At 41.7% G+C, this 26,537-nt stretch overlaps 1 protein-coding gene across 4 annotated transcripts in view; it reads right to left on the minus strand.

The window, feature by feature from the left end:
• Positions 1-26,537, minus strand: part of KLF7 (KLF transcription factor 7) — an 84,881-nt gene that overhangs the window by 33,807 nt on the left and 24,537 nt on the right. For 2 of the 4 annotated variants that reach the window (XM_074341034.1, XM_019726909.2), the window contains one exon: positions 11,221-11,854. In XM_074341034.1, the coding sequence (XP_074197135.1) occupies positions 11,221-11,854 (634 nt within the window). The remainder of the gene's footprint in view (positions 1-11,220; positions 11,855-26,537) is intronic. The other 2 variants (XM_074341045.1, XM_019726912.2) reach the window with 2 other exon arrangements.

The raw sequence follows: 26,537 nt of genomic DNA on the forward strand, positions 1-26,537 counted from the left end.
CTTGGGTTTCCCAGGTCTTACCAGAGTCAGAATGCAGATACGTAACCACACGCAATGAATGGATGAAGAGTGGTGGACAAGACAAACACCCAGGACATCTTTGGACTTTTCATCCCATGTCCTTGCTTCAGCTGACTAGGGACGATCCATAATACACATGGAATGTTGTTATTCTGAAAATCTGCCATCAACAAAGACTAAACACTCAAACTATCAAAACCACCCCCTCCCAAAGTCAGAATAGAAAACCTGGCAAGCGATGAGGAATGTTCTGACTTCTGATGTCTCCTCATAATCAAATAGCTCAGTCCTTTAATGGACAAATACTTCTGAATGATTAACCACTAGTCCTCTTAATAGAGATAGAAGAAATAATACTATACCTGCTCTGTAGTTACCCTCTGATAATAAGGTTTCCTTTTGCAGTTTGAACGCTACTAATGGCTAGCTGGTTTCCTTAAGATCTATGGAGCACTGCAATATCCTGTCCATCATCCTAGCCTAGTTTGAGGCCTTCTATCTATTTTAAGGATACTTTAAGCAGAAATGATTCCACAGACCCTGATCTGATCTTATAGTGGCAGGGCTTGTTCTCAGAATAGGGCTTCTCCGGCTTCATTTTCAATAGGGGATGGTCGATCTCATTAGTATGGGAACCCAGTATCAGCCATTAGCGTCAAGAAAGAGTTGCCTTTGCTAACTATTTCTGTGCACAGTCACACAACATGCTCTGAGTTTTCTCAATAAAACAGCTCCTTCCCAGGGGATGAAGTTGCCTCTTTAAGGAGCCCCAATTTACATACACTTTCTCAACCATTTAAAGTGAAGCCTCCTTGAAGCATCACTTCACTTCTAAAGAATCTTCCTCCCTACACTTCCAATGAGAATTTCAATAATGATGAAATGGAAACGTCTATTTAAATAGGAGGTACAACTATGTGAAAAGTAATTACACTTTTTTTAAAAAAAAAATCACAAAACTGACTTTAGGTTTAATTTTGCATCACATTTGTTTGTTTGCTATAAGAAAATAAGGTGTGCAAAACATGCATTATTTCTATGTAAACGTAACATATCATCAAAAAGTGCTTGAGATATGTGTTATGCACATCATAGGAATGAAATCCATAATGCAAATTCATGGGCCTAGAAGCTTCCCTTTGCTCCTTCTGAATGAATAAAACAGTTGGGGAAATCCCATAATCACTTTTAGTCCATTTTATTTCTTACTTTATACCTGTATGGTACCAAGAAGAATGGCTACAAAGGACTTTGGTCCATTTAAGAGATGAAGTGGCAATATCCTTAAGATGTTCAAGATGTTGCTTTGCTATTAAATTAGTAACTTTAAGGTTTGCACAAATTCTATCAGTGCCCATATCAAATATAGATGTGTAATAATTTGCCAGTTCTTTCTTAAGAAGACCAAACCCATCATTTAAGTAGTAAGTCTTTAAATGTCTTGTTTCTTTTAAATCACATCCAAAAGGTATTCAGAGAAAAGAAAGACTTCAAGATTCTAACGTGTTTTCATAGCTAAAGGATTTAGTTGAGAAAGCAGGATGAGGGGACGCAGGTGCCAGACATTGTGTAGAATTTGCACTTATGCTCCATTAATTGCCAGCATATCTTCTTTCCCTTTCCCCTTCCCTCCCCCTATTAAATCCCTCTGGAAAACAGCAGAGCAGCAGGCCCAGACTGGTACCCAGCAGCAACACCAGGAGCAGAAGTAGCCAATTAGCCTCCAGAATACAAAGGGGGGGGGGGAAGGATGCAGTTACCTAGCAACCAGAAAGAGCAGAAACAGCTGTGTAGCAGGCCCAGGCTGGTACCCAGGCAGAAACAGGATAGCCAATTAGCACACTGTATTTAATGCTGATGTGGTTTCCTAGTAACAGGCTGTACAAGTCTGTCTGTTGCATTTTCTTCCTCTCTTCCTCACATTTTCCTCAATCATGCACAGTATTACTATTTGCCCTAATTACTGTTTCTCCACTGCTTCAAGCGGCCATTATTTTGTCCCCAGAGAAATTGGAAGAACTCAGAAAAAAATCTTCTGTAATGACAGTATTTAGTTTCAAATTCAGATTAGCTGTAAGCCTTGAGACACTAAACAACAACAACAAAGAATGAAAAAAACAAAAAAGCCAGCAAATTGCCTTCTGCCTAAATTTCTAAGTAGCCTATGGTACCTTTTCTACATGCTAATATTTACATGTGGGTGAAGCAAAAAAATTTTTAAACGCATACTTTCGTTTTGCCATACACTACATTTTCAAATTTCAGAGGCTCAATCCTCTGTGTACTTGAATTTATTCATATTGATTTTCTGACACTGTCTCCTGAACACTAGAAACATAAAATGTCTTATTACCTATATCAGAGAAGGTAGATGTATCTTTTGTTGCTCTTTTTAAAACACCAGTATTAGTTTCAACAGGCTCATGACCAACTGAGAATTCAATAAGAAGAATCATTATTTCCTTTCTATAATAGAAGCTGAGTACAGGCGAAGAGTGTGTGTATCCATGGTACGGGGATTCAAACAAGGTTAGAAGTTCATAATCACAGCAATGAATTCCAGTGAAGTGACATTAAATCACACAAACACAAAATGAAGACAGAAAGCTTTTAAACAGGACTACTGCACGGCTATTCTAAAATTTTCCGTACTGCATCTTGCTACACTTGTATATGCTAGAATATGTACCAGAGTCCACCTTTTAATTGGGTTCTATTCATCATGGCACAGAATATATAATTCTACGTTGTTTAGGGCATCCATTACACTCCTAGAACCTCCCTCACTTAAGTGGCTTCAATATTGGAACAATCTATAGTCCTTCTTACAAAATTTCTCTGATATGAAAACAGCAAGGGCTCCAGAGGAAGGCATTAGACATCATAACATACCTAACTGGGCAATACTCTACCATGAAGGAAAAGAACCTTCTCCACTGAGGATGGCTTCTGCTTCTTGCCCACAACAAAAGGATTGGATTGATGGCTTTTTATCAACTTTCGCTCACCTAGTGAAATGGTTGAAACTATGTTATCCCAACAAACTTGGGATTTTAAAAAATTGTACATTGTATGCCTGAAAACAGTATGTGCCATACTGTCTTACGTTACTGAATTCCATAAGTTAAACACCAATTATATTAACAGAAAGAGGATACGTTCTGAAGGCAGAAACAATAGAAACCTAACTTATGTTTTATGATACATGGTTTCAAATTAGAAATGCATTTTATTTTGCAAACAAAATAAAAAGGGTCTAACCGGAACGCAGATGACTTTTGAAGGGAAGAAAGGAAAAGATGTGGAGTCCAAAAAGGAAGGGGTCTGCCAAGCAGGTCCGGTTTAGGACAAAGCTGGGCTTAGGTTCCATAAAAACACTGGTAATGGGATGCCCTGGTCTTCTATTCCTAAAAGCTTCTGATGTCCAATCATGGGTCAGTGACCAACTCAATAAGCACGAAAGATAAAGGAGAAGGTAAGGTGAACAGAAATGTAGGACAGACCATGGGAAAGTTATTCTCACTGCAGACACTCGTTGCAGGAATGGGAAACAACTCCATCACTGGTCAGCCAAACCAGCACATTAAAAAGTTACTAACTTTTGATTTGAATGGTGTCGCTTCTACTAACATTTAACTTAATAACTGTCATGTCAACATATTTTTTTTTTTTAAATGGTTGGAAAAAAGTTCCTCTTACAAAATGTAGAAAATCTAGTAGCAGGGGAGGGGAAAGGTGAAAGTGGAGGTGGGGAATGCTGCTCTAGCTTCCAACACACCCTGGTCTTTCTCCCTACTTGCTTGCAGATTCCTGAAATTCCACTCACAGTTTCCCGTAAGTTAAGATTTTAAAAAATAGTAATAAAAGATTCCAGTGTTTTACACTGGTTGATGAATGTGCAATCTACCAATCAACAGTGTATTGCTACCCGATCCTTTCTGATGTAAAGGAGGGTAAAGAAAGGCTTCCGAAGGCAGGAAGTGACTCAGTACAGTACTGGAAAGCACCAGGCACAGGATTCTTAGGTGGGGCATGGGTAAGGACGGAACTGACATTTTAGGAAACAGGTTTGCCCAGAGCCATTCAGTTCACCTCCATTAGGGTGGGGACAAATCAAAATATCTGGTCGGAAAGGACCAGGCTCTCTTCTTTGGTATCTGAGTAGTATGGCAGAGCTGTGAGTCCCATTACACATATGTCCGCGGCAGGCTGAATTCCCAGAGTTCCATTTGCTTATCATAACTAACTTCCGTATATGAAAAGTATGATTCTCATCATCCATTTTCAAGGTTTTAACTATAATTTCTACTAAATTCAATCTGGATGGTTTTCTAAGAAAGACATATCGTTTTATAAATAGTTTTTCATCTGTCCTTATATTAACTATTTTTTTTTTAAAAGAGTTCAAAGTTTTTTAAAAAAAGGTGTTTTTTGGTTTTGTCCCTATTTTTACACATGACTTTCTTAAACTTCTTTTTTCCTGATTCAAACAGTATCACTCTATGATTGTTTCAACATCAGGAGATATAAGAAAAGTATCACCTACCACCAATTCATTCTTATATCCTCTTAGCCTGTACATTGAACTTTCCTCAAACCTCCTGACATAATATGTACAAAAGAACCATGATCATCGTGGACATTAACGTTCTTATCATAACAGAACAGCTTCTGAACAGTATCTATTTATTAAAGGGAACAGTTTTCTTTCAAGTTCACACTTGGCCTTCCCAATGTCACCCCTTCATTTGCACAGACTTGTCATGGCCCTCTTTTTCTCTTCTCTATCAGAGATGGCCTAACTTTTAAATCTTCGAAACTAAAAGTTAAATTCCTCCCACCATTCCATCAAAAAGCGAGGTCCTCAGAGGTGGAGGAAGGAATAGTGTCTAGTATAGTGGGTGTTTAATAAATATCATTTCCGATGAAATATGTATTAATTTCACATTTTTACTTTCTCCTCCGTTCTTATTTTAATCTGTTTATGTACTTTGTGACTACCAATTATCCATTAAAAGGACGTCTGAAATAGGCATCTCACAAAGCCTACATTTATTACCATATTATAATGATAAAATAAATGTGCTTGCTCTGTATATGCCATCGTATGCAATTTATGTTTAAATTGATCTCTATAAATGTTAAGACCTAGCATACTGCTAAATTATCATGGTGAAACTCAAAGATTTTCTGAATCATAAAATTCTCCCATCAATTGTCTTCCACCACCTCATTCATACTCCTTCTTTACAAACTCTCTGAAACTCTTGAATATACTAAATCCAAGCTATCAAATGCTCCTATTAAACTCTCTCCACCTTGTGAACTGAAGAGTTAACCCTTATTCCAGTTTGCATCCCATAATTGGGGTTTAATGAGTTTCTGCCTCAACTCACGGATAAACTTCATCAGCAGCCACGTGACTCAGCGTATTAAAGGACCTTTAATGTCTTAAAAATGTATTATTGCAGTTGCTATTGTGTAAGGTCAAAGAATTCTTATCTATGGTATCACGGAAATTGAAAGTGGTCGATGGGCCCCCCATAGTTCTAGACTAAGGTATATAATTTTGTCCTACTGATATGCCTGACCTTGAATTAGGGTTTCTATTTATATAAATTAGCGTATTATCACATTGGTATCATTTAAAAGGATGAACAGCATCAATAAACGTGCTGTCCAGAAAAAGAAAAGTGACTTTTTATCTCGGAATCATCCACTGAAAGGAGCCACTACTCTCATTTAAGCCTCTGTCTTCCTGGAGCACCTCCATTCTCTGACGGGCCCCCCCTTTCTCCTCTGCTGGTCACTGCATGGCACCACACTTGACATCTATGGAATGACTAAATGAACAAAGTGAGTAAGAAGCAAGATATCCAGTAAATAAGATACAAGCCTAAGGGACAGGAGATATTGGTCAAATTTTAATTCTGCCCATGGGGGCATTGTACAACCTGGGCTACGGCATTTTTACATTTTGGGTCCTCAGTGTTTCCTATATGTGATGATAATGCTTTACCTTTCTTATTTCATAAGGCTAGAGCGTTAACATTTGTCATTTTAATGAGTGCATTGGGACTACCACAGGAAAGGCTCTCTTTAATCCTAAGGTTAAAAAAAAAGGTTTAATAGTAATGACCAATAATAGTAGCTACAGCGGTAACAATAATGGGTACCAGTAATGGGTCTGGAAATGGAAGACCATTCCTTTGTAATTTCCTCATTCTGGGTCTTAGTCACTTGATGAGGGAATATGTTTAAAAACCTTCCCAACTTTTATCTATTTAGAAGACACTTAAAGTAGTTGTCATTGTCAATTTGTATTTAACTCTAAGTTTCTCATTTCCTGTTAATAATGGGTTACTAAGAAAAATATCTACTTGACTTCTTTTTCCCTCATTAGCATAAAAAAGCTTGGACAGGAGCAATAGTGCTTTGTTCAAATCCTGGCCCAGCTACTTAGGAACCACGTGCAGTTGCACAAGCTAGTTGACCTCTCCGGATCTCGTTTCCCTCATCTATAAGAATAGTACCTATATCATTACATTGATATAGGATTAAAAGGGCTAATATCTGTAAAAGACTCTGAAAAATGCATAGCAAGTGCTTTATAAGTATTTGATGAATAATAACTTATTAAATTTCAAACTTTAAAGAACTTTCATTACATGTGTAAAATAAGCACTTACACAACACATCTTTTTATGATATTTTAGCCCCCCTTTTATGTGAAAACAAACTATTTCCCTAAATCCTAATTAAACGTAGAGATTGTGCCTCATCTTGATTCATTATGACCTGCCCCCAAGCAGACATAAAATGCTCAGTAAATTGCACACTTGTATGACCTTTCCACCTGGAAACACCCCTTCACATGCTTCAGTGCAAAATGTAGAATGTCCTCCTCACCACCCACGGATTAGACTAACGCAACCCGGGTCCGTGAGAGAGCCCTCCACGTAGCACATGTGACAACACGGCCTCTTTTCTCCCTCCTCTGTGGCCAACCACCAAAGATGGCACTGCTGGCCTCTGTCCTGACTTTCCTACTAGTATAAATGTGGACATGCTCTTAGAGAATGTCCACATTAGAAAAGTCTTCTCATTGAACACAAAGCACCACTTTAATCATAGGCTTTTCTTTTCATCTCAGACGTGATCAAGAAGAAATGTGAAAAATAATTTTTGTATTTTTGCATAGAAACTACTAACATTTTAACAAATTGATTTTTGCTGAAAATGAGAATAGAGTGATTTTTTTAAAAAAACTGAAAGTGAACGTTCCCCCTGCATTAAAATACAAGAATTATTTAGCAGACTCCAAGAAGATGAATAAAACTATGATCATAATGGTGGAATTATTGAAAAAGAAAAAAATATATTATACGAAGACCAGAAAACAGTGGGAGAGAAAGGTCTGTAATGGCCTGGCTGCTCAAGGACATCTTTATGTTCATGCCAGCACTAAGTGCTCTTCCCAATGAATAAACCATATGTCCATTTTTACATGCTTCCTCTCACTGCGATTCTGCTACTCCACAGGATCTCTTTGTCCCAGGCCCTGCCTCGTCTTCTTCCATCACCCCCACCCCATCCTCCTGGATCCCCCATCCCTAACTTCACCTACTTGGGCAACCAGTATTTGTGCTGTAGCTACCGACTTGAACATCTGCTACCTAAAAAAAAAAAAAAAAAACAAGAAAAAGAAAAAAATCACCTCATTGCCTAACATCCTTCAGGGCAAAAAGTTTAAAGGATTCAGAATCCTCAAAAAATAGCTCTGGGATGGGGGGTGGGGGGAACATACTTTTCCAGCACAGTAAATTCTATCTCTATAAAGATTAAGTGAATAACACTTTACAAATTCCTCAATGAAAGCAATCCCACATCACCAACAAAGTACTGTCTTTCTTATGCACAGACAGGGACCCATGTACTTCATTTTATTTCATTTTTCCAACTGTGTCTCTTTTTCAACACATTACCATATAAAAGAGAGCATATATATAATTCTAGAGAACAAAATGCCAGTATTTCCCTCTTTCTCCTGGATGTTTTCTCGTCTTTCTTTTTTAGCCTGTCCCCAAACACTTCCCCAACTGAAAGATAAGGAAAATTTTTCACCAAGTTAAAGTGAGCCCTGTGTGAAAAGAGCTTGCCTGAATCCAACCCTAGCCCATTTTTTTTAAACTTCATGTCGACATTTGGTCAGCAGCTCTCCCAATCACTTACAGCACCAGACTCTTCTCTAACCTGAATTCCCATCACCATACACCTTTGCCCTCAAGCTTTTACTAGTCCATTTATCCTTGATATGTTTGCACTTAACATTTGATTCCATCCTTCGTGCTTTTTTCATTATTCTTAGTTCATCCACACCACATAAATTATCACCTTTGTTTTCAGTTCCCCAAGTGCCCCATTCACACCAATTCCAAATAAATACTTCTGATTCCCATCCATTTAATCCAAATTAATTCATATTCTCTCGCCCCATCCTCCACCCCCAACTTCTACCTCCCCCCCCCCTTTCTCTTTCTTGTAGCACCTACTTTTCCCTCCATGCTTGCTCTGAGGATGCAAGGCGATTGCTTCCTGTGTTGTCTTAGGAAAGCCCTATCAGCTTCAATGGGCCAACGTTTGCACGTCCAGTTTCACCCTCCACAACTGGCATCATTGAGCATCACCACCCCCACAATGAAAGTATGAATGTGGGGACAGAAAAGCTTCTTGCCTTTTGCTGGTATTTAACTTTGGCTAACTGGCTTATTTCTAGTTTACAAAAAGCTTTTTTTTAAAAGCATTGCCCATTAATATCAACAGCAAGAGTAGTAACAACAAGCAAGCCCACTCCTGCCTTGAATGAGCTCTTACAATCTGCCAAGTATTTTACATGTAGTTACTCATTTAATCTTCCAATCTAGAAGCTAAACACAATTATCCCTATTTTACAGATGAGAAAACCGAGAGTGAAGATAAATAACTAATCCGGGTCATAAATCTAGGAAGTGGTAGAACCAGAACTCAAACCCAAGTTCACCTGATGACAGAGTCCTGCCCTCAACCACTCTGCAATGCTGCCTTTCCCATAATGCATGGGGACTCCCTGAGTGAATCCCCTAGGCAGAGGAGTCTTTCCACTTCAGTCCACCAAAGGCAAGTGGTTATAGGTACTGGGGAACATAATGAGCTCCACCTTGATATTCACTCTGAGAAGATAATGCCCAAAAAACAAAGCACCAAATAATCCATCACTTCCAAAGAGTTCTCTTTCTGACACATCTTTTAGGAAGAGGGGATAAGAAAAAGAAGAAAATGCTCTGGACTTCCCCCACCAAAACAAGAACCTCTGATGCCTCACACTAGGTAGGACGTAGCCTGTCTTAGTGTCAGTAATTCAGAAACATGTCCGTAATTGTGAATTCCACACCCCGAACAAAATTCGACATTCTCCCCTCCTCCTGCTTTCTCTGGTTTCCTGTAGGGAGCAGGAGATGAGTCAGGACTGAAGCCTGGGAGCACTGCAAAGTCTTGTCGATACTTTACTCACTGACTTGAGAAAGAAACGCCTTTCAGAACAACGGCAGAGAAACGACGCTGACCACAGGAAGCATTAGCCGTGATACATGCGGAGTGGAGAATTCGAACCCAACGTTGATGGGAAACCGTGAGTGGGACTCGGAACCGAGCCACAGGGCTCAGAAGTTATGTTAGGAAACCTTCTCGGGAACCAGCAAAAGCCACCAGGGAAATGAAGTTCCAGATTAGAGGAGTATGTGCCTCCGTCCTGTGCCTAGGAAGCAATGTCAGTCTGCATCCTTCCGGGAGAAGAACTTGGCGTTCAAAACGGTGATTTCTTCTAGTCACATATGAGACATCCCTACTTCAGGCAGGGTATTTTGTACCGAACAAAGACATTTCACAGGCTGCCAGAACATTAGAGCTCAAAAGGGCCTTGAGAGGCAGATCGTCTGACAGAGGTGGGCAATGAGGCCCAGTGAGGTAAAGCGACACGCTCTAGGTCACAGCGCTGGGGAGTGGCAGAGTTAAAACTAGAACCCAGGTCTTTCTGATTTTCCAGCCAACGAACTTTGGACTGCACATTTCCTTGTGGCACAGTCCACAGACCACCACAGAGCACCAGGAAGACAAGCAGTGAGCCGCAAAAAAACTCGCACCAGACACCTCCTAACTGAGATTCGTCACCACTCTCCGACAATACTCTTACTCTGTTGCTTGTACTTTCAGAGTTTTCCTTATTCGGCTTCTACTGTGCAAGTCATAGCACAGGCAATACACTGTCGGGGACTCATTTAAAACCCCCAATGACAGTAATTGCTCCTAGGATGCTACCAGCACGAAGAGACGCTCGCCCTAAACTTCTACCTCAAAGCGGGGAACAGATACCAGCTTCAAGGAAAATGCCAGTCTCAGCCTTGTCTCTGTAGACGCCACTCTTCCAAATTCTCCCATCGCTGCAAAGATCACTGATTCCTGGGAGTCCCTGCAGAAGTTGTGAGTAAAATACACAGCACCCCTCCGTCCCCACCCACCCCTACCACACACATAGCGTGTAATCACTTTAGCAACTTCTCAGTAACAAGCTCATTAAAAAGCCATTCTGCCATCTCTCCATAAAGCACGCGCCCGAGAACAATGCAAAAGAGGAGATGCCAATTAATTATAGAATGATCACATCTAATGAACTCTGAAACCCTCCTGCTGTCAGTGACTTTGATGAAAAATCAGGGATGCTGGGAAAAAGAGTGAATGGGGACACCCGGCTCCCTTGTTTAACTACGAAATCTTTCCAATGTACCACCTCACATGCCAGTGTTGGTCAGAACTGCAGGACTACACTCCTACAGCCACACTCCTAAAACCGGCAAGTGACGAGTGCCTGGATCACGCACGGCTCTGCGCCCCGCAGCCAGAGCCCCATCCGGGCACCCTCAGAGCCGTGGTCAGCATCGCCTCAGACAGTATCACTGCCAGCAAGCGACCAAGCCGTGTCCTGTACTCGAGACCTCTCGAGACCTGAGGGAACCCGTGAGTGAGTTCTCCGCTTCCCCGCAGGCCCTCCTGCCTCTCTATCATGTCCTAGCCGGCATGGATGCCACTTCCTGGAACAAAGGAAAGCCCTTCCCCCTAGGAGGTTAGAGGAGAAAGAAGAAACCACGTGCGGCCAACTTGTACCACTACCTGTGTGAGTCCTCTGGTGGGCCTTTAAGTGGGAGCTTTTTGTATAAACTTTCCGGCACCCGTTAAACTGACAGCGGTGAACCCTCTTCTTGTTTTCGGGGCAAGCCTCAGCCCCTACCCCTCCTTGTTCACTGTCGCTCTGTCCACTCTTAACTGTCCCAGCTGCTGCCACGGCTGCCGCTGCTGTTGCCACCCCTCCCACCTTCACTGAGCTGAGTGCAGCCTTCTTGGCCACCAGTTTCAACGTCACCGTGCCATCCACGGCTGAAAGAGTCTGTGAGGTTTTGACCAGATGGCGGCTGAGCTCCGGGGACGAGGGGGGTGTTAATGAGGTCACTGCGTTGAGCTGGGCCTGGTTGACGGCTGTGTAGCTGTCTAGAGAAGAGCTGGTTGGCTGGAGGCTGAGGCAGGTCTCAGAGAGCAACTTGTCCCGAGAGAGCAAAATGTCCACTGCCGAGCTCTTCTCGCAGATGGCGGCTTCCACAGGGAGCAGCAGGGGGTCCAGGCGCCGGAAGCTCTCCTCAATGCACGGGGGAGGGGAAGCATGGAGGAAACAGTCCAGGTCCTCACCGAAGGTCTCGGAGATCCTCCTGGGCTCTGTCTGTAGGTAGCGTTCCAACTCAAGGCATGTCTGCAGAGGGGAAGGAGGGAGGGAGAGAAACAGCCATCAGAGGCAGAGAACACCATCAGGCCACATGTTGACAGGCAGTGGAGGAAGAGTCAGAAAGCTACTGAGAATGGTTTCATGGCTCATGTCTGAAATTCTCCTGTTGACAGGTCTGCCCTTGTGATTTACTCCCTGAATACTCCTGAAGGGCTCATGAGGATACACCATATGCATGCGACTACTGTAATGGACAGGGAACTGGAGGCCCAAACGGGTGACCTCACACCATCAAGACCCCAGCGAACGTTCACTGTTAAAATGATCTCCTGCCCCACAATCCAGTTCAGCGGGTGAGACGCTCCGGCATCTCTAGGAGTTCCCATGTAACCACAGAGCAGACAGAATCAGCCAAGGTTTTTTCATACAAGACTCCCCATAGTCCAACGTCATTTTTCATATAGACTTGAGCAAATGACAAAACTAAAGTCCATTTTCCAACTTGTTCTGAAGAACAAACCAGGGCCACCCAAACTACACGGTGGCCTCAGGCACAATCAGCCAACAGCAAGCACTGCCCTGAGCATGGATTCCCTAACCTTCAAGAATGAATATTGTTCAAAAGAATGCTGCTGTAAAATCTCTGATGCACCGGACAAAACCCCTATTGTTCAGAGCAAGTTATTCAAAACACAACTGCTACACATCTTATAGCAAGGGGCATGAGTCCATTACAATGATTGAACATCTCTGCCTGTGTGATAAAAATAAGTTCAAACACAGCTATCTGACTTGTTGAAGACAGGAACCAATCTATTTCAACATAAAATTTTCACCTGGTAAAGATATAGAGGGGAAAAAAAACACCCAAAAGTTCAGAGTTTCAAGAAATCTTTATCCTTGGTGCTCATAAGTGTTTGTAACATGGTGGAATCACTTTTGTGGAAAAAGTGGACATTTAAATTTGTGGTCTAAAAGCTCTCCTCATTAAAAATCCCACTCTTCCAGAATCTTGAATAAACCATGGTGCTAATTTACACCAGCAGCTCTGTTTGTTCTAACTTCTGGGCTTCAACAAAGAAACACTGGCAAATTTAAAATGTGACTTGCTCCTAATTTACTGTCTCCGTAGAGCTTCTCTGTCTTCAACTTTTATTCTGTCACAAAGTCTTCTAGGCTTTTATTCTGTTAAGAATGTATTTTAATGATATACCTAGTTGTATTGTACCTGTCAAGGATTTTATTGTGGTGACATTTCAAAAGATTGGTTTTAATCTGCCTTCTGGTAAAACTCTGCATTACTGAGTAAGAGAAACAGGTGTTTAGCTATGAATCACCTTTGGGTCTCACTGTTGATTTTTAACAGTATAAACTAATGATTGGTTCTAATCTTCATTCAACACTCACGTCATAAGTGTTCATTCAACTATTGTGTTCACAGCAAGGTGCAAGGCTTTCTGTGTTTTAGGAGAAAACAGAGTAATAGACCCAGTGATGCAGGTACAGAAGAAACAATTACAAGCTAAAAATGAGATGAATTCACAAGCAAGGTGATAGCAAACAGCAATAAAGTGCTGATTAGTTCTTCGGGGAGGAGTGGACACTGACTTCTACACTCTGTAATAGGGAGGTATTAATCAAGGCAAGCTCATCAGAAAAGTACCTTGATTCTATTTTACTTACTAATTAAATAGTAGTTCTGCTGACAAGCTTCCCACCACTTTATATTCAAAACCAGTACTTCTCAGGTCTAGAAATTTACATCATCCTCACTTGCCCCTCCTCTGAATTCCATGTCTCCAAAACTTCCCATTCCTTCTTCCATCTCATGGCTAGAAGTTATCGTTTTCTTCTCTCCAACGTGAAAATGCTCAGCCTTAGCTCCAGTCAGTTCCCTTCTGAATTAAAAGATTTTACTCCTGAAACTTCCCTTAAACCTCTTCTTCTCTTTTAAAACCTTCACCTACCAAGCACAGTGTCTGGTTCCCAACAGGCACATAATGTCTACCAAACGAAAATAAAGTCAACTTTATACTGTTACTTGGATCATTCTCCTCTACTCTACAAAAGCCATCTACTGACAACGCATTGTGGATTATGCTGAGGCCAGCAATTCTAGAAATGACTACGAATACACGTCTTCTGGAACACAATTGTAGTTAATGCTTCTTTAGCTTTGGCCAAAGAGCAGAACCAGACCTTTGAGACACGGATATGTTCCAGATAAAAATCAGCTGAATCATGGGTTATAAGAGGTCCTTGAGGACCTCTGCCTCATATGCAAGGACTATTTCACACTCCTAGTCACCACTGTCTATAGATAGAGTGTTTGTATGCCATGTCCTCTTACATACTTTCTAGCTCAAGATTTTAAAATCACTAAAAAGAAAAAAAAAATGCCGTGATTGTTAGGAAGCTCCTATCTCTTCATACTCGGAGTTCTGGGGAACCGAGATATTCTAAACACATTTACACACTCTTCTGGGAGGATTAAAAAAGAACCTATCCAGTATGCCCTAGTTTGAGTCCCAGGTTCACGTGCGTAACACTAATGATCGATCCAAGGATGATGAAGATGCCTCCCGTTACTAAAATCTGGGAAAATGTGGACCACTTAAGACAGGCTACCACATATATCTGAAAATTGGGCAGGAGTACCCATTAGGATGTGCTGGGTAGCCCTGTAAAATCATTATGGAATAATTTTTGTCTTGAGAAATTCAGTTTTTATAATATTGGCTAGAGATAAAGCTTAGATAGAGAAGGTTTTGTCAATCAGAAACTCATCAGGAGTGTTGGAGAGTAAAATGCTAAGGATAAGGAGGATTTTACTGTTACATTATTCCCAAGCCAAAAAGAAAGTATGTCTCAATGTTTTTTTTTAAAAAAAATGATTAGAAGAACTTCCTTAAGAAATGCCTATGATGTTTAATTGGAATTTGAGGTATCACTATTTACTCATAGATTTCAATACAAACATCGACACAGAGGTATATAGAGAAATAAACGTGTATATGCATGTATGAGGCTATATACATACATTGCCTAGCTCTGTCTATGGGAAGAATCTACAAGCAAAGACACCCCAGTAGCAGTGAGCATACCTGGCACAGAGATCTTGATTTCTAAGTATCATTATCCAACAAAGGAAGCAGGGCACCTTGAAGAAACAGTTGATTCAAAGGCCGGGTCAAAGGAAAGAAAAGATGAGCCTAGAATATCTTGTAGAACCAGAAGGTAAGAAAGTGCTCATAAAGTGATGGAGGTATGTCAAGAAGGAGTTCTCAATGGCCAAATCTGGACAATTTGAACAACAAAAATGAATAATTATAATAATGGGTTCTAACCCATGGAATAAAATTAATATCTATGAATCCATAGTGATATAAATAAATGGTTGAATAAACAAATGGCGGAGAAGGGTCAGCTCCTCCTTACAGTAAAATTACAATTAATAAACATAGAAGGAATGATGGAAACAGAAAATCTCCATTAGGCAAACAAAGTAAAAATGACTATAGGCAAGAATCACCAATGGATGTCAAAATTAGTAGATGAGTATGAGAAAAAACATGATACACGCCTAGTCTCAAAGTGTCCCCCCCCAAGATATCAATTACAAAAACGAAAATAATAATTTTACAGTAAGAAACCTGGCATTTACCATCTTAACCATATGATCAAAGTTAGCAGCACTAGTAATAAAACATATTGATATCACGTACCCCTGATACGATAGGCTGACAAGGGCACAATTTTCTGTGTCATTCCTGCCCAAAATACATAACCTCAATCTAACCATGAGAAAACCATCAGACCAATCCAAATTGAGGGGCATTTTACAAAATAACTGGTCAATATTCTTTAAAAGTATCAAGGTCATGAAGAACAAAGGAAGATTGAGAAGCTGTCACAGATTGGAGGAGACTAAGCAGATATGACAACTAAATGCAATGCATCCTGGCCTGGATCCTGGATTTTAAAAAGGACATCAGTGGGGAAAGTATGTATTTCAAATATAGGGTATGGATTAGTCAGTTAATAGTATTGCATCAATGATAATTTACTGGTTCTGGTCATTGTACTATGGTTACATAACATTAGGGGAAGTTGAGCAAAGTGTACGTGGGAACTCGGTATATGATTTTTACAACTTTTCTGTAATTCTAAATAATTTCAGAGAGAGAAAGGGAAGGGGAAGGGAGGGAAAGGAAAAGGAAAAGGAAGGGGAAGGGGAAGGGGAAGGGGAAGAGGAGAGGAGAGGAGAGGAGAGGAGAGGAGAGAAGAGAAAAGAGAAGAGAAGAGAAAAGAGAAGAAAAGAGAGGAGGAGGAGGAGGAGAGAACACGAGAAAAGAAAAAAGAAAAGACCCTACAGCAAACCAGCGTGTCTCCCAATTGCAAATTTGGTCATAGAGTTCAAATGTTTGTTTGTCCACCAGAACCAAAGATTTACTTTGTCCCAATGAAACTCTAGACTGCAAACTCCAAATTGGAGTTGGCAGATCTCAATTTAATGACATAAATTATGTCTGTCTGGTACCTTACCTTGGAGAAATGAGGCTTCCCTCACCCTGACCCAACATTACAACTGAAGGCTTGCGCGACTGGATAAACCTCCACCCCCTCAAAAATCCATTAGAGCCAGCAATGGGAAGGCGATGTGCCCACGTACAAAGTGACTGTCTTATTATTTACGAGTCACAGATGAGCTTTGTGAAGGCTCTCTGATATCTCCACTCTGAAATGCATGGTTTCTTCTTCTCCTAGTTTCCTAACAAACATCAGATGAAATTAGTTTTGAAATGATCCCCCTGAATTCTTTTTTTAATACTTTCTCCATTCTGTTCATAGGTTTATTACTTGTTGAAACACGCTTATTAAAAGTGATCATCCAAGACCTAGTTTAAAAAGGAAAAGAAATTCAGACCTATTACTGCCATGTCTGCTACTTCTCTGATACGTTTCAAAGGCAGAAGTTGACAGAGAACAGGATATCTCAGATCTTACAGCACAAATTCAATTCACCAAAATCTCCCTGCTGTTGGCAAGACATAGTTACTTTCATGGGATCAAGAAATATGTAAGAAATTTGGTCATATATGGGCGTGATGCAGCCAAGGCTGCCAGATAACCCGCTCAACCTGTCCTGTCTCCTCCTAAAGTACATGAAACTTGCCTGTCAGGATTGCAAATCTCTCCAGGCACTTTTGCCATTTCCTCTACAACCCTCCCCTAAAGGGTATCCTTCACCTATTTTTCCTCTCTTTACTTTCAACCTGTTATCTCAGATGGCAGAGATGTCTAAGTGTGTGAAATAGTGTAAAGTTATAGTTAGAACTTCCTGAAAAAATGAGCTACGCTGTTTTCCCGAAAACAAAAATTGATATAAGACCTGGTCTTATATTATAGTAAAATAAGACCGAGTCTTATATAAATTTTGCTCCAAAAGAGGCATTAGAGCTGATGGTCCAGTTAGGTCTTATTTTCGGGGAAACACAGTAGAATCATGTCACAATTCCCATCCACCACCAGCACTGTAACTAGATACATGGCAGGCTCTAGTCCAGGTTCCTCAATGCCATCCCTTTGAAACCAAGTGTTTGGAACATAAAACGTTCTAGTCTTTATTTCTGTGTCTTTTAATATGAACATAGGACAAAGTCATTGGTCCAGTATTTTTGCGGCCACTTGATAACTGTGTCATTATGAGTAATTATTTGGAGTCTTTGGATCCACGTGTACTTCAGTTGTGAGTCAATAAATAAACAAAAGAAACTACATTTTATTAATGATTTGTTTATGTAATAATATAATCATTGAAATAAAATGCCACCTATGTTTGTAATCAGTTATTAGTCACTTGTGTACCCTTTAGCTAGTGACATTAATCCCAAGTATTATACCTATTTCATTCACCTAAAAGGTCCGAGAGTCAAAAGTACAAAGAGAGAAAACAATTTGGGTAAAGAAGATCGATGCCAAAATATGGAGAGATACAGCTTCCCATGTCATGGAAACTTGCAGTCGTGCTTCTTCTGCGATCAGACTTTGATCCTGGTGGTGGTGACGATGACGATGGTGCTGCCAGTGAGGATGGGGGGGACTTGGGTTCCCAGAAAGAATGCTCCCCCAGGTACTTACACAGATGAACTGCACTTGGCTGCCCATGGGAACCCCTTTCCGACATTTATTGTGTGTGGTTTTGTCACGTGCTATTAACCATGGTGTCACAGTCCCCAGAGTCCGAAGTATAGAAACACGGAAGCCCAATCCCTCACCTGTCTTTTGGGAGTGTCCCAAAGCTTAATACGTTCTATGCTTTGAAATCTTCACAAACATCCCAGAATGGAAATTCAAAGCGACACAAAACAAGCTACGGGTAGTGGAGTAACCTGAGCTTCTGTTGCTAGAGGGGTGGGAGGTTCGGGGGGAGGGGGCACTATCACTTTGTGAGGGGTGTGAATGTCTACCTAGTACATAGTGTCATACACCTGAAACTAATAAAAAAAAGTGATCTTTTAAAATACTCATTCTTTTCCAACTTATAGATATGCTTTCACTTCACGCTTTTTAGCACAATCTGTATTCCTCTGACTCCTGACACCAGCTTGAAAACCTCTACTGGACTGCAAAAGTTGGTATTTATGAGAACTGTATGATTTTTTTTTTTTCAAAGGATGATATGATGTAATGGTTCTGACACATTTCTAGTCTTTTAAAATTAGGTCTGAGTTGAAGGATGGGAAAGGAAGTGGAGAGCACGGCCAGAGAGTTCTGGAACCATTTTTCTCAGGGTTGGAGGAGAGGGAAAGAAGCACCATTGTTACTAAGTTGAATAAGCCCATGGGAGCGCCTCACACACCAAGCATTTGAACTTTGTTGACCATCTTTCTGGGTGCAAAGCGGGTTTGAGGAGGAGAATCTAACTGAACCTAACTCATGGCTGAGGGGACGTATGAACCAGTGAGAAGAATCAACCCTGTGAGATCTAGAAAGTGATAAATATGAAAGTTTTAAGTAAATATTTACTTTTTCTTGACTTTCATTGCCAGAAAATATTAGGGTGAAAGGTTAGGAGAGGATGACTTTAGATTAGAAAGTGTGGGTAAGCAAGTATGCAGGAGAAGGGAAAACCTCTTCCTGAATTTTTTAGCTATTAGGTAAAAAGAGCACCAGCAGCAGCAGCACGCCCGAGGTAGAAGAGCATTACACAACACTGTCGGAACTGCTGACCGCCACAAATTAACCCCCGTCCTGTGACCGTGGAAGACTGCATTCCTTGCCACTGTTCCTTACATCAACTGGTTGCTGGAGCTGAAACCAAATGCAATAGTTCCTTCTAGTAATTTGTAAATTCTGAGAGACAATGCTGCGAAAATTAATTGAATGCTAAACAAACACGGAAGTTTAGAAAACTGCTACGGAAATCCCCTCAGCGTTTCTCCTCTCCAAACTATTCTCAACATACAAAGAAAAAATCTGTTTGTATATTTTTCCTTGGGGAGGTAGGAAAGGAAGGAAACTAGATGAGAGGCATGGGAAGAAGGTGGTATCTTGGAAAGAAATGGCCTAACCACCCCTCTCATCTTCTAAGGATTCCTTAGTTGCAGCACATAAAAGAAATCCCCAAACACCTCAAATATGAACTAAATGTTAATGTGAATTTTAAAGTCACATAACCTGGGCAGAGATGGGGCCCAGGTCTTACGTTCCTTGAAGGATGGCACTGCCCTCCTGCACACCTCCAACCATTTGGAACAGGACTGTGCTCCTTCCAAGTGTCGGGGATCCTCAAGACAAACGATCCCCACGAGGGACAAGATGGCCTGTGCACAGAGGCCTTTGCATCTGGACCCAGGGTCGTTCTTTCAGATGTTCCTTTGCAGAACATACCAATCTAAAGTCTGTGACTCTGGCCTCTACCCACAGTTGCAGCACCTACCCTCCATCAGCCCTTAAGAAGAGGCACTTGCTATTACTTGGCCACTGGACTGTAACTAAATTCAATCTTCTGAGTGGTCAAGAGAGACCACTGCTCACGCACAGCTGGATCCCATCAGAAGCTTGGATCTGCTATCATCTTATCTCGCAACTAAGCCACTATTTAGTTCAACACGCACTGGAAGAAATCCCATTTGTTACCTTACAGTTTGAAAACAAGTTTCATTAGATGTCCCTGCTTCGGTCATTACACTTTCACAGACAAAATGAAACTCATGCCTTGAGAGTCAATAAAACATCCTCCTCCACTAGAGTGAAGACCTACATCTGGGCTGAAAGTGAGGTTTAACATAGAAAAAAAAATGTAGAAGAGACACCCCCTAAAGAAAAAAGCCATCCCTGTGCATGAGTGCCAAGCAGTCCTTGCTTGGACAGGACAGATGGCACCCTGTCCCAGCACCTCCTGAGCGCCCAGGGGCCTAGGAGAAGGCCTTCCCTCCGAGGAGTGATGGCTTCCCAAGAACAACATGGCCTGACAGTTTTTCAGCTTCACCATTAATTTTCCATAAAGAGCAGTTTGCACGATGAGCGCTTGTGTCAGGCAGGGCTGATGCTTCAGAAACCTGTAATTATTCTTGGCTCCCTGCCCCCCACAGCCTCTGCACCTGTGTCAGTTCAAGGCACCAGCTGGCCATGTCCTGCTTCCTAAGCCTCTTAAGGGGGTGGGGGTGTGGGGCAGGGGAGCCTTCATTGGAAACCCAAACTCACATTACTTGCCTCTTCTTCCAAAATGCAAAAACAAAACAGCAATTTTAAACTCACCCATCTCATCCCTTCCCCCAACAGGTCTCGCCAAAGGAAACAAATAAACATTAATTGGCTAGAGTGCCTTCTTCACTCAAGGCCAAATGACTGAAAAACAGCAACAGGGAACTATCGTGGTGTCTGAAAACCTGCTCTTACTCACCCCCAGCCACTCCGGTTAACTTTGTACGCGCCCAGCCCAACCTCCTCGGGCCCCTTTGCACAGAGTGGCCACATGGGAACATGCCGAACCCATGACATCACCTCCCCTTCCTCTCCTAAATCACTTGCACAGGCTGACTCAGGCTACTGGGGTTTGTTTTTGTTTTTTTTTTAAAGCAAATTCATTTCACTGACTCTTCTGGAACAATGTTATATCCTTCTTAGTTTGGTTAATATACCTTTCCCCTATGCCCTATAAAAATATATATATACACATGCAATTGTTTCTTTGACCCAAAGCACAGTGTACAATGTACACACACACACACACACACACACACACACACACACACACATAAAGTTTGAATTTCCCAAGAACAGGTTCAAACCCCACTGGGGCCCTCAGCGGCAGATGCAATTTAGTGGCTGGTGATCACAGAGGATATTTTCAAAACTGAGCGAGTTTCCGACTCTGGTGTGGGATGTAGAAGACAATGTGGAGATGCTAAGAGGAATGTCTGTCCTACTCCTCAGACTGCAGAAGATGGCAGCCAAAAATGAATGAAACCAAGCCCTAAGCTGCTTTTCCTGACATGGAGGATTGTCCCTTTACTTAATTTGAGGCACTTGGAATTTCCCGAAGTAATTAAAGTGGCTGCCTGGGTGTGCCAGTGTGCCGCTCTCCCCAGCTAAGGAAACAGACTGGCCCCCCGTACACCGAGAGGCAGACGAGTACTGGCCCTGGAGCCAGACCGCCTGGGTCTAAATTCAGGTTATACTACCTACTAGCTTGCATTGCTGTTGGCAAATAACTTAACCCCTCTGTGCCTCAGTTTCTTCATCTGTAAAATGAGGTAATAGTACAACCTACCACGCAAGAAGGTGTGAGAGTTCAATCACTTGATACATGTCAAGTGCTTAGAACTGGGCTTGCAACACACACTATGTATGTTGTAGCTATTACATAACTACTGTTCTTTTCATTGTACTTCTAAGAGGACACTAAATATATCAAGGGCATAGAAAGGGAAAATCAGAAATCCCAAATTATTATCAAAGTAAAGCACAGCCGTTGAGTACAAAAGGTTAAGTAAGCAGGGAACTCCGGCTGGGTGACACCCCTCACTGGGCTCAGTTTCCTCATCTACCAGGTGAAGAGATTTCTAACGAACCTACTAGTGTGAGTTCTGTGCTGCTGTGAAATAGCAGCAGCATGGGTAAAGGCTGAAAAGTGAGATGGGCTCATTCACAACAGGTGCAAAGGAACCGACAATGGCTCTGCTGCCCGAGTGGGTGGTACAGAAAGGAGGCTGGAAAACCTGGGTAAAGGTGGTCCGTGGACCCTCCTCTTCACAGGGGCTCACAGCCTCGATTATAAAGCCTAGGACACTCACTAATCCAGGTTAACAAGATGCTAGGAAACTGATTCCCTAGTTCACCACGGACATCAGCACCTAAACGTGAACTTCACTAGAATGTGGGTTCTTCAAGGGCACCTAGACCTGTCCCTGACTCATGGTCTGCTTCAAGCATTTGTCAAATGGAGGATGGATGGATGATGGATGGATGGATGGATGGATGGATGGATGGATGGATGATGGATGCATGGATGGATGGATGGATGGAGCAATTCCCAAGCAAACAATCCAATTGAAAAGCAACAGTAACCACAATCCTGGTCAGCCAGGGGTCCAAGACAAAAGCCAAAGTCTTCCTTCTTCACGAAAAGAGCAGCAGAAACAATGTATATGTATTTATTACCAACATTTCTTGTAAGAGATACATCAGTATCTTAAGATTTAACTATAGATCATATTTACCTATTATCTCTTCAATGGTTTTCATTTGAAAAACATTTTTGTAAAGCTTGCAGTGTGGGACAGTTTTCCCAACTGAGAGGCACATTAGGTTCCTAAAAGGCCACAGGGCAGCCCTAAGCGTATGTACCTGTGCAGGAAGTAAAAGCCATTTCCTCACGCCAGAGAGTGACGCCCTCCCTCTTCTGCCACTTCCTCTTTTCTCCTGGCTTCCAGAAACCATGAGGAAGAGAAGCAATAAAGACAAGTGGAAAAGTTTCTATTTTCATCTCCCATTTTTTACTGATGAAAAGACCTGGCCTGGGAATCAGGTGCAATGCACCCTTCCCACACCACCTCTGCCTTCCCCACCAAACTACTGAACCTGAGCAGGGAGTTTACTTCTTTCTCTGCAAAATGAGTGAACCACACTCCCAAAGGCCCTTCCAGCTCAAACTTCTTGCTGGTGGTCCTTAAACGACTTGCCATCACTCTGACGTCCTTGCCGTGGCACATCGGACGCTCCAGGATCCGGTTGTGCTTTCCTCAACGCTTACCCTCTCCCATTCATACCAACACTCCACGCTCGGGCCTCCCTCAGAGCCACAGTGCCCGCTGTTCTTGCACCCAGAAAGCAGACTTCCCAGGTCACTGCACTCCATCCTGTTCATCTACTCTGTGCTGGCTTCATTGTCACCAGTTCAGGAAGTCCTTCTTTGATCTGTCTACATAAAGTAGCCCAAACACCCTATTCATTCTCCATCATACTATTGTATTACTTGCTTCTGAGTACTTCCCAAGCCCTGGACAGATCTACATGATCTCTCTTTCCCTAGTAAAACGGAAGTTCCGGGAGAGGAGAGACTTAATCTTCTACACCAATGAATCCGCAGCACTCAGCACGATGCCTGGAAAAGGCCTCCAAAACATACTAGTTGACTGAATAAATGAATCAACTGATTAATCAGTTGATTAATCCATCCTGGAATTCCAGGGAAGATGTGACCTGGTCGCTCCACCAGGAAATGTATCCTAAAATGCCCACCTCATTAGGTCAAAGGGCTCAAGTAGAACTCAGAAGGCCCTTGCTGATTCATACTCATCACGCAGGAGTAAAACAGAGCCTCTTCTCAAGACAAAGAAATCAGTCTTGGTCCTCACGTCTGCCCCTTTCAGACAGATGCAAAGAGGGCATTTCTTCTCAGCAGTGCATATTGCATCACACCCCTGAGTGTCACTCTGATGAACAGAACTCACCCCTCTCCTGGCCAACGCACCAGATGCTTAACTGCTGTCCTAAGAGAATAGATTCAAGAGAGAGGCTCAACCTACTTCGTATCATTTAGTGCCTTTTCCGTCACCTAAATAAAGGCAACTCTGGCCACTGGACTCCAAAATATTTGAGGGTCACATCAATTTGGTCCCCAATATTGGCATCCCCACATTCATCAGTACTTAAATGAAAGTCCTTCCATGCAAAGCCCACTCAAATACAGCTTGTGCTTTCTGTCATCCTAAGCAGCTGCACACTGCTCTTACACAGGTGAGGTCCTTGGAAATTCCTGTTTTGGCCCATTTTGGTGACTTTCCCATAAATTCCTAAGCGCAGAAGCATTTCATTCCTTTCAATTCCCTTTAAGAATTTTACATAAAAAGATATCTCTACTGAGAGGTGCCCTTTATTTCAGGACCATTATTTCACAGATAAGGAATCCTCAAACACTGCACCTGGAAGTGAGCCAGAATCCAATTAAAAGTGTATGGTGTTTGAACCAGGCAAGAGCTAAGGGTGAAAAATCTTCAATATAAGCTTTACAGGGTCGTGTGTGTTTGTGTGTGTGTGTGTATGTGTGTGTACACGTGCCTCTGACAATGAAACGTAGATTCTTTTTAATGTATTTTGGATGCCTTTTTCTAAACCTGCCATTGTTCCCACAGTCACAAAGCCATGCCCCTCTCTTTCTCATTACGTTAGGCAACAGGAATCTTTCACGTGCTGGCTGGAAGAGATGAGGGAGAAAGGGAAGCTTTTTCCATCATGTAAAGAAAACTAAAATTGTGTGTTTGGCCCGTTTCGGAACCACATTACAATGTAGCAGATTTCAAATTAACAATTTGGCCCAACTTGACAATCAAGTTTGCATTCCAGTAGCTCTGGCTACTTCACCTTAGGTAGCTTGGCTGATACCGGACGACACGCATTTCCAGGCGCACCAGGCGTTCACTAAAGAAGAGACAATTTAAATCATTACTGCTGTCCCCTTTCCCCTTTGTTCCTGTCTGAACCAATTTCCATATAGTTTCAAAGAAATCATCAGCCCCTGCAAAGGGAAAATCCCAGTGGAACAAGAACTACATTAGCAGCATAAGGGGAAAAATCTAATTTCCAATCCGGTTGCTTTGTTGTTTCAACCTCCAAGGAAGCTTGCTACATATGCACAACATAAATTAAGTTTTAAAACACCACCTTGATTTAAAATTAATAAAAACACTCATGGGAGAAAGGTGGTTCTTGGTACAAATCTCCTTACACAATGAAGGTCAACTCCACCAGAGCTTGTGGGTGGGCTGAGTCTTTGAGGTCTCAATCATCTCAGCCAACACAATATTTTCGAACAGCACATAGCCATTGAAACCAATGCACAGGCTACTTAATAGTTTATGGTGAAAGAATTCTAAGGCAGTATCCACATTAAGAATTTTGAAGCTACCTTGGTGACAGATGGGTCTTAATGGTCCAAATTAAGGGTTCTTTTTTTGGCATGATAGGATATGCCCTACTTACTGGAATAAAACTCATGGCAAGACACCCGTTTGACTACATCATTAATTAACCTGAACCACATACCAGAACATTGCTGCTAATAAAACTCCCCTATAAAGAAAACATGTTTTCTCTACTGAGAATCCTGGAATGTGGGCCCCAGCAAACCACTGCCTTAATTAAAGAGAGATTTTGATGTGTCTTAGATCTGCGATTGCCATGACATTTGGCCATTTTTGGCTTGATCTTCAATAACTTGAGTCCTTGCATGTGCTTTTTGAAGAAAGAAAATGGAAATGACATCTACAGTACCAGCATGTACAAGCAACTATGTGAACGAAAGGATCCGTTTTGCTAAAGTAGGGGATGCGCTATCTGGACTATTCTTAAAAGCACACTGAGCTCTCACCCCACAGCCACTGAATCAGAGATCTATAGAAACCTTCCATTTTCTCTACAAAACAGGGTGACAGAATCAGGAACAAAGCCATAACTATAGCAGTCAGGTGAAACTGCTACTTTTCTAATCCAATCTATATGAAATGACATATACTTTTTTACAGAGAGTTTTACTGTGAAAAGCTTCTGAAAATGCTCATCAGTATTTATCATGGAACCTCAGAGTCCCCCTGTGAGACCATGTAGGCAGCAAGGATTAAAATCCCCATCCCATTTGTGGGGAATCCACCCTAGTAAAGAAAACTGGGTTTTCCAGAGTTCTGTAGTCATACGGTCAATAACACCAGAAACAGAACCAAAAGTTTCTTGGCTACTAATAATTAAGCTTTTTCTGGTCCAACTCTGAACCTTCCACCAGTACCTCAAAACATTCTGAAAGTTCAACAAACTGTCATAACCTCAGTAACCTTGAAGGAATAGGATTCCTGATCTTCCCAAATTGGGAACACAATAACCAATCCCAAACTTCATTTCACAAGCCTTTCGACTACATATCTCTATGTAATTTCTCCTAGGGACACTGGGACAAGCGATCTTCATTTTGATAACACCCTTTATTAGGAGATATCTGAGATTTGCCCAAGCTATGCCGTATCTTGTTGGATTTTTTTTTTTTAAAGTAAATAGGATTTCAATCATTCCAACCCGTCAACATCAAGTGCAATCACTAAGATAGGAAGAAATGTAACTAGTACCATTTTTTAAGACAGGGACTGAGAAAATTTATAAATACAGTTTACCCTGAGGATTTAATTTTGTTTATTGGATTAATGCCAAATACATG

Source organism: Rhinolophus sinicus, linkage group LG01 (assembly GCF_036562045.2).
Source record: "Rhinolophus sinicus isolate RSC01 linkage group LG01, ASM3656204v1, whole genome shotgun sequence".
Classification (NCBI taxonomy): domain Eukaryota; kingdom Metazoa; phylum Chordata; class Mammalia; order Chiroptera; family Rhinolophidae; genus Rhinolophus; species Rhinolophus sinicus.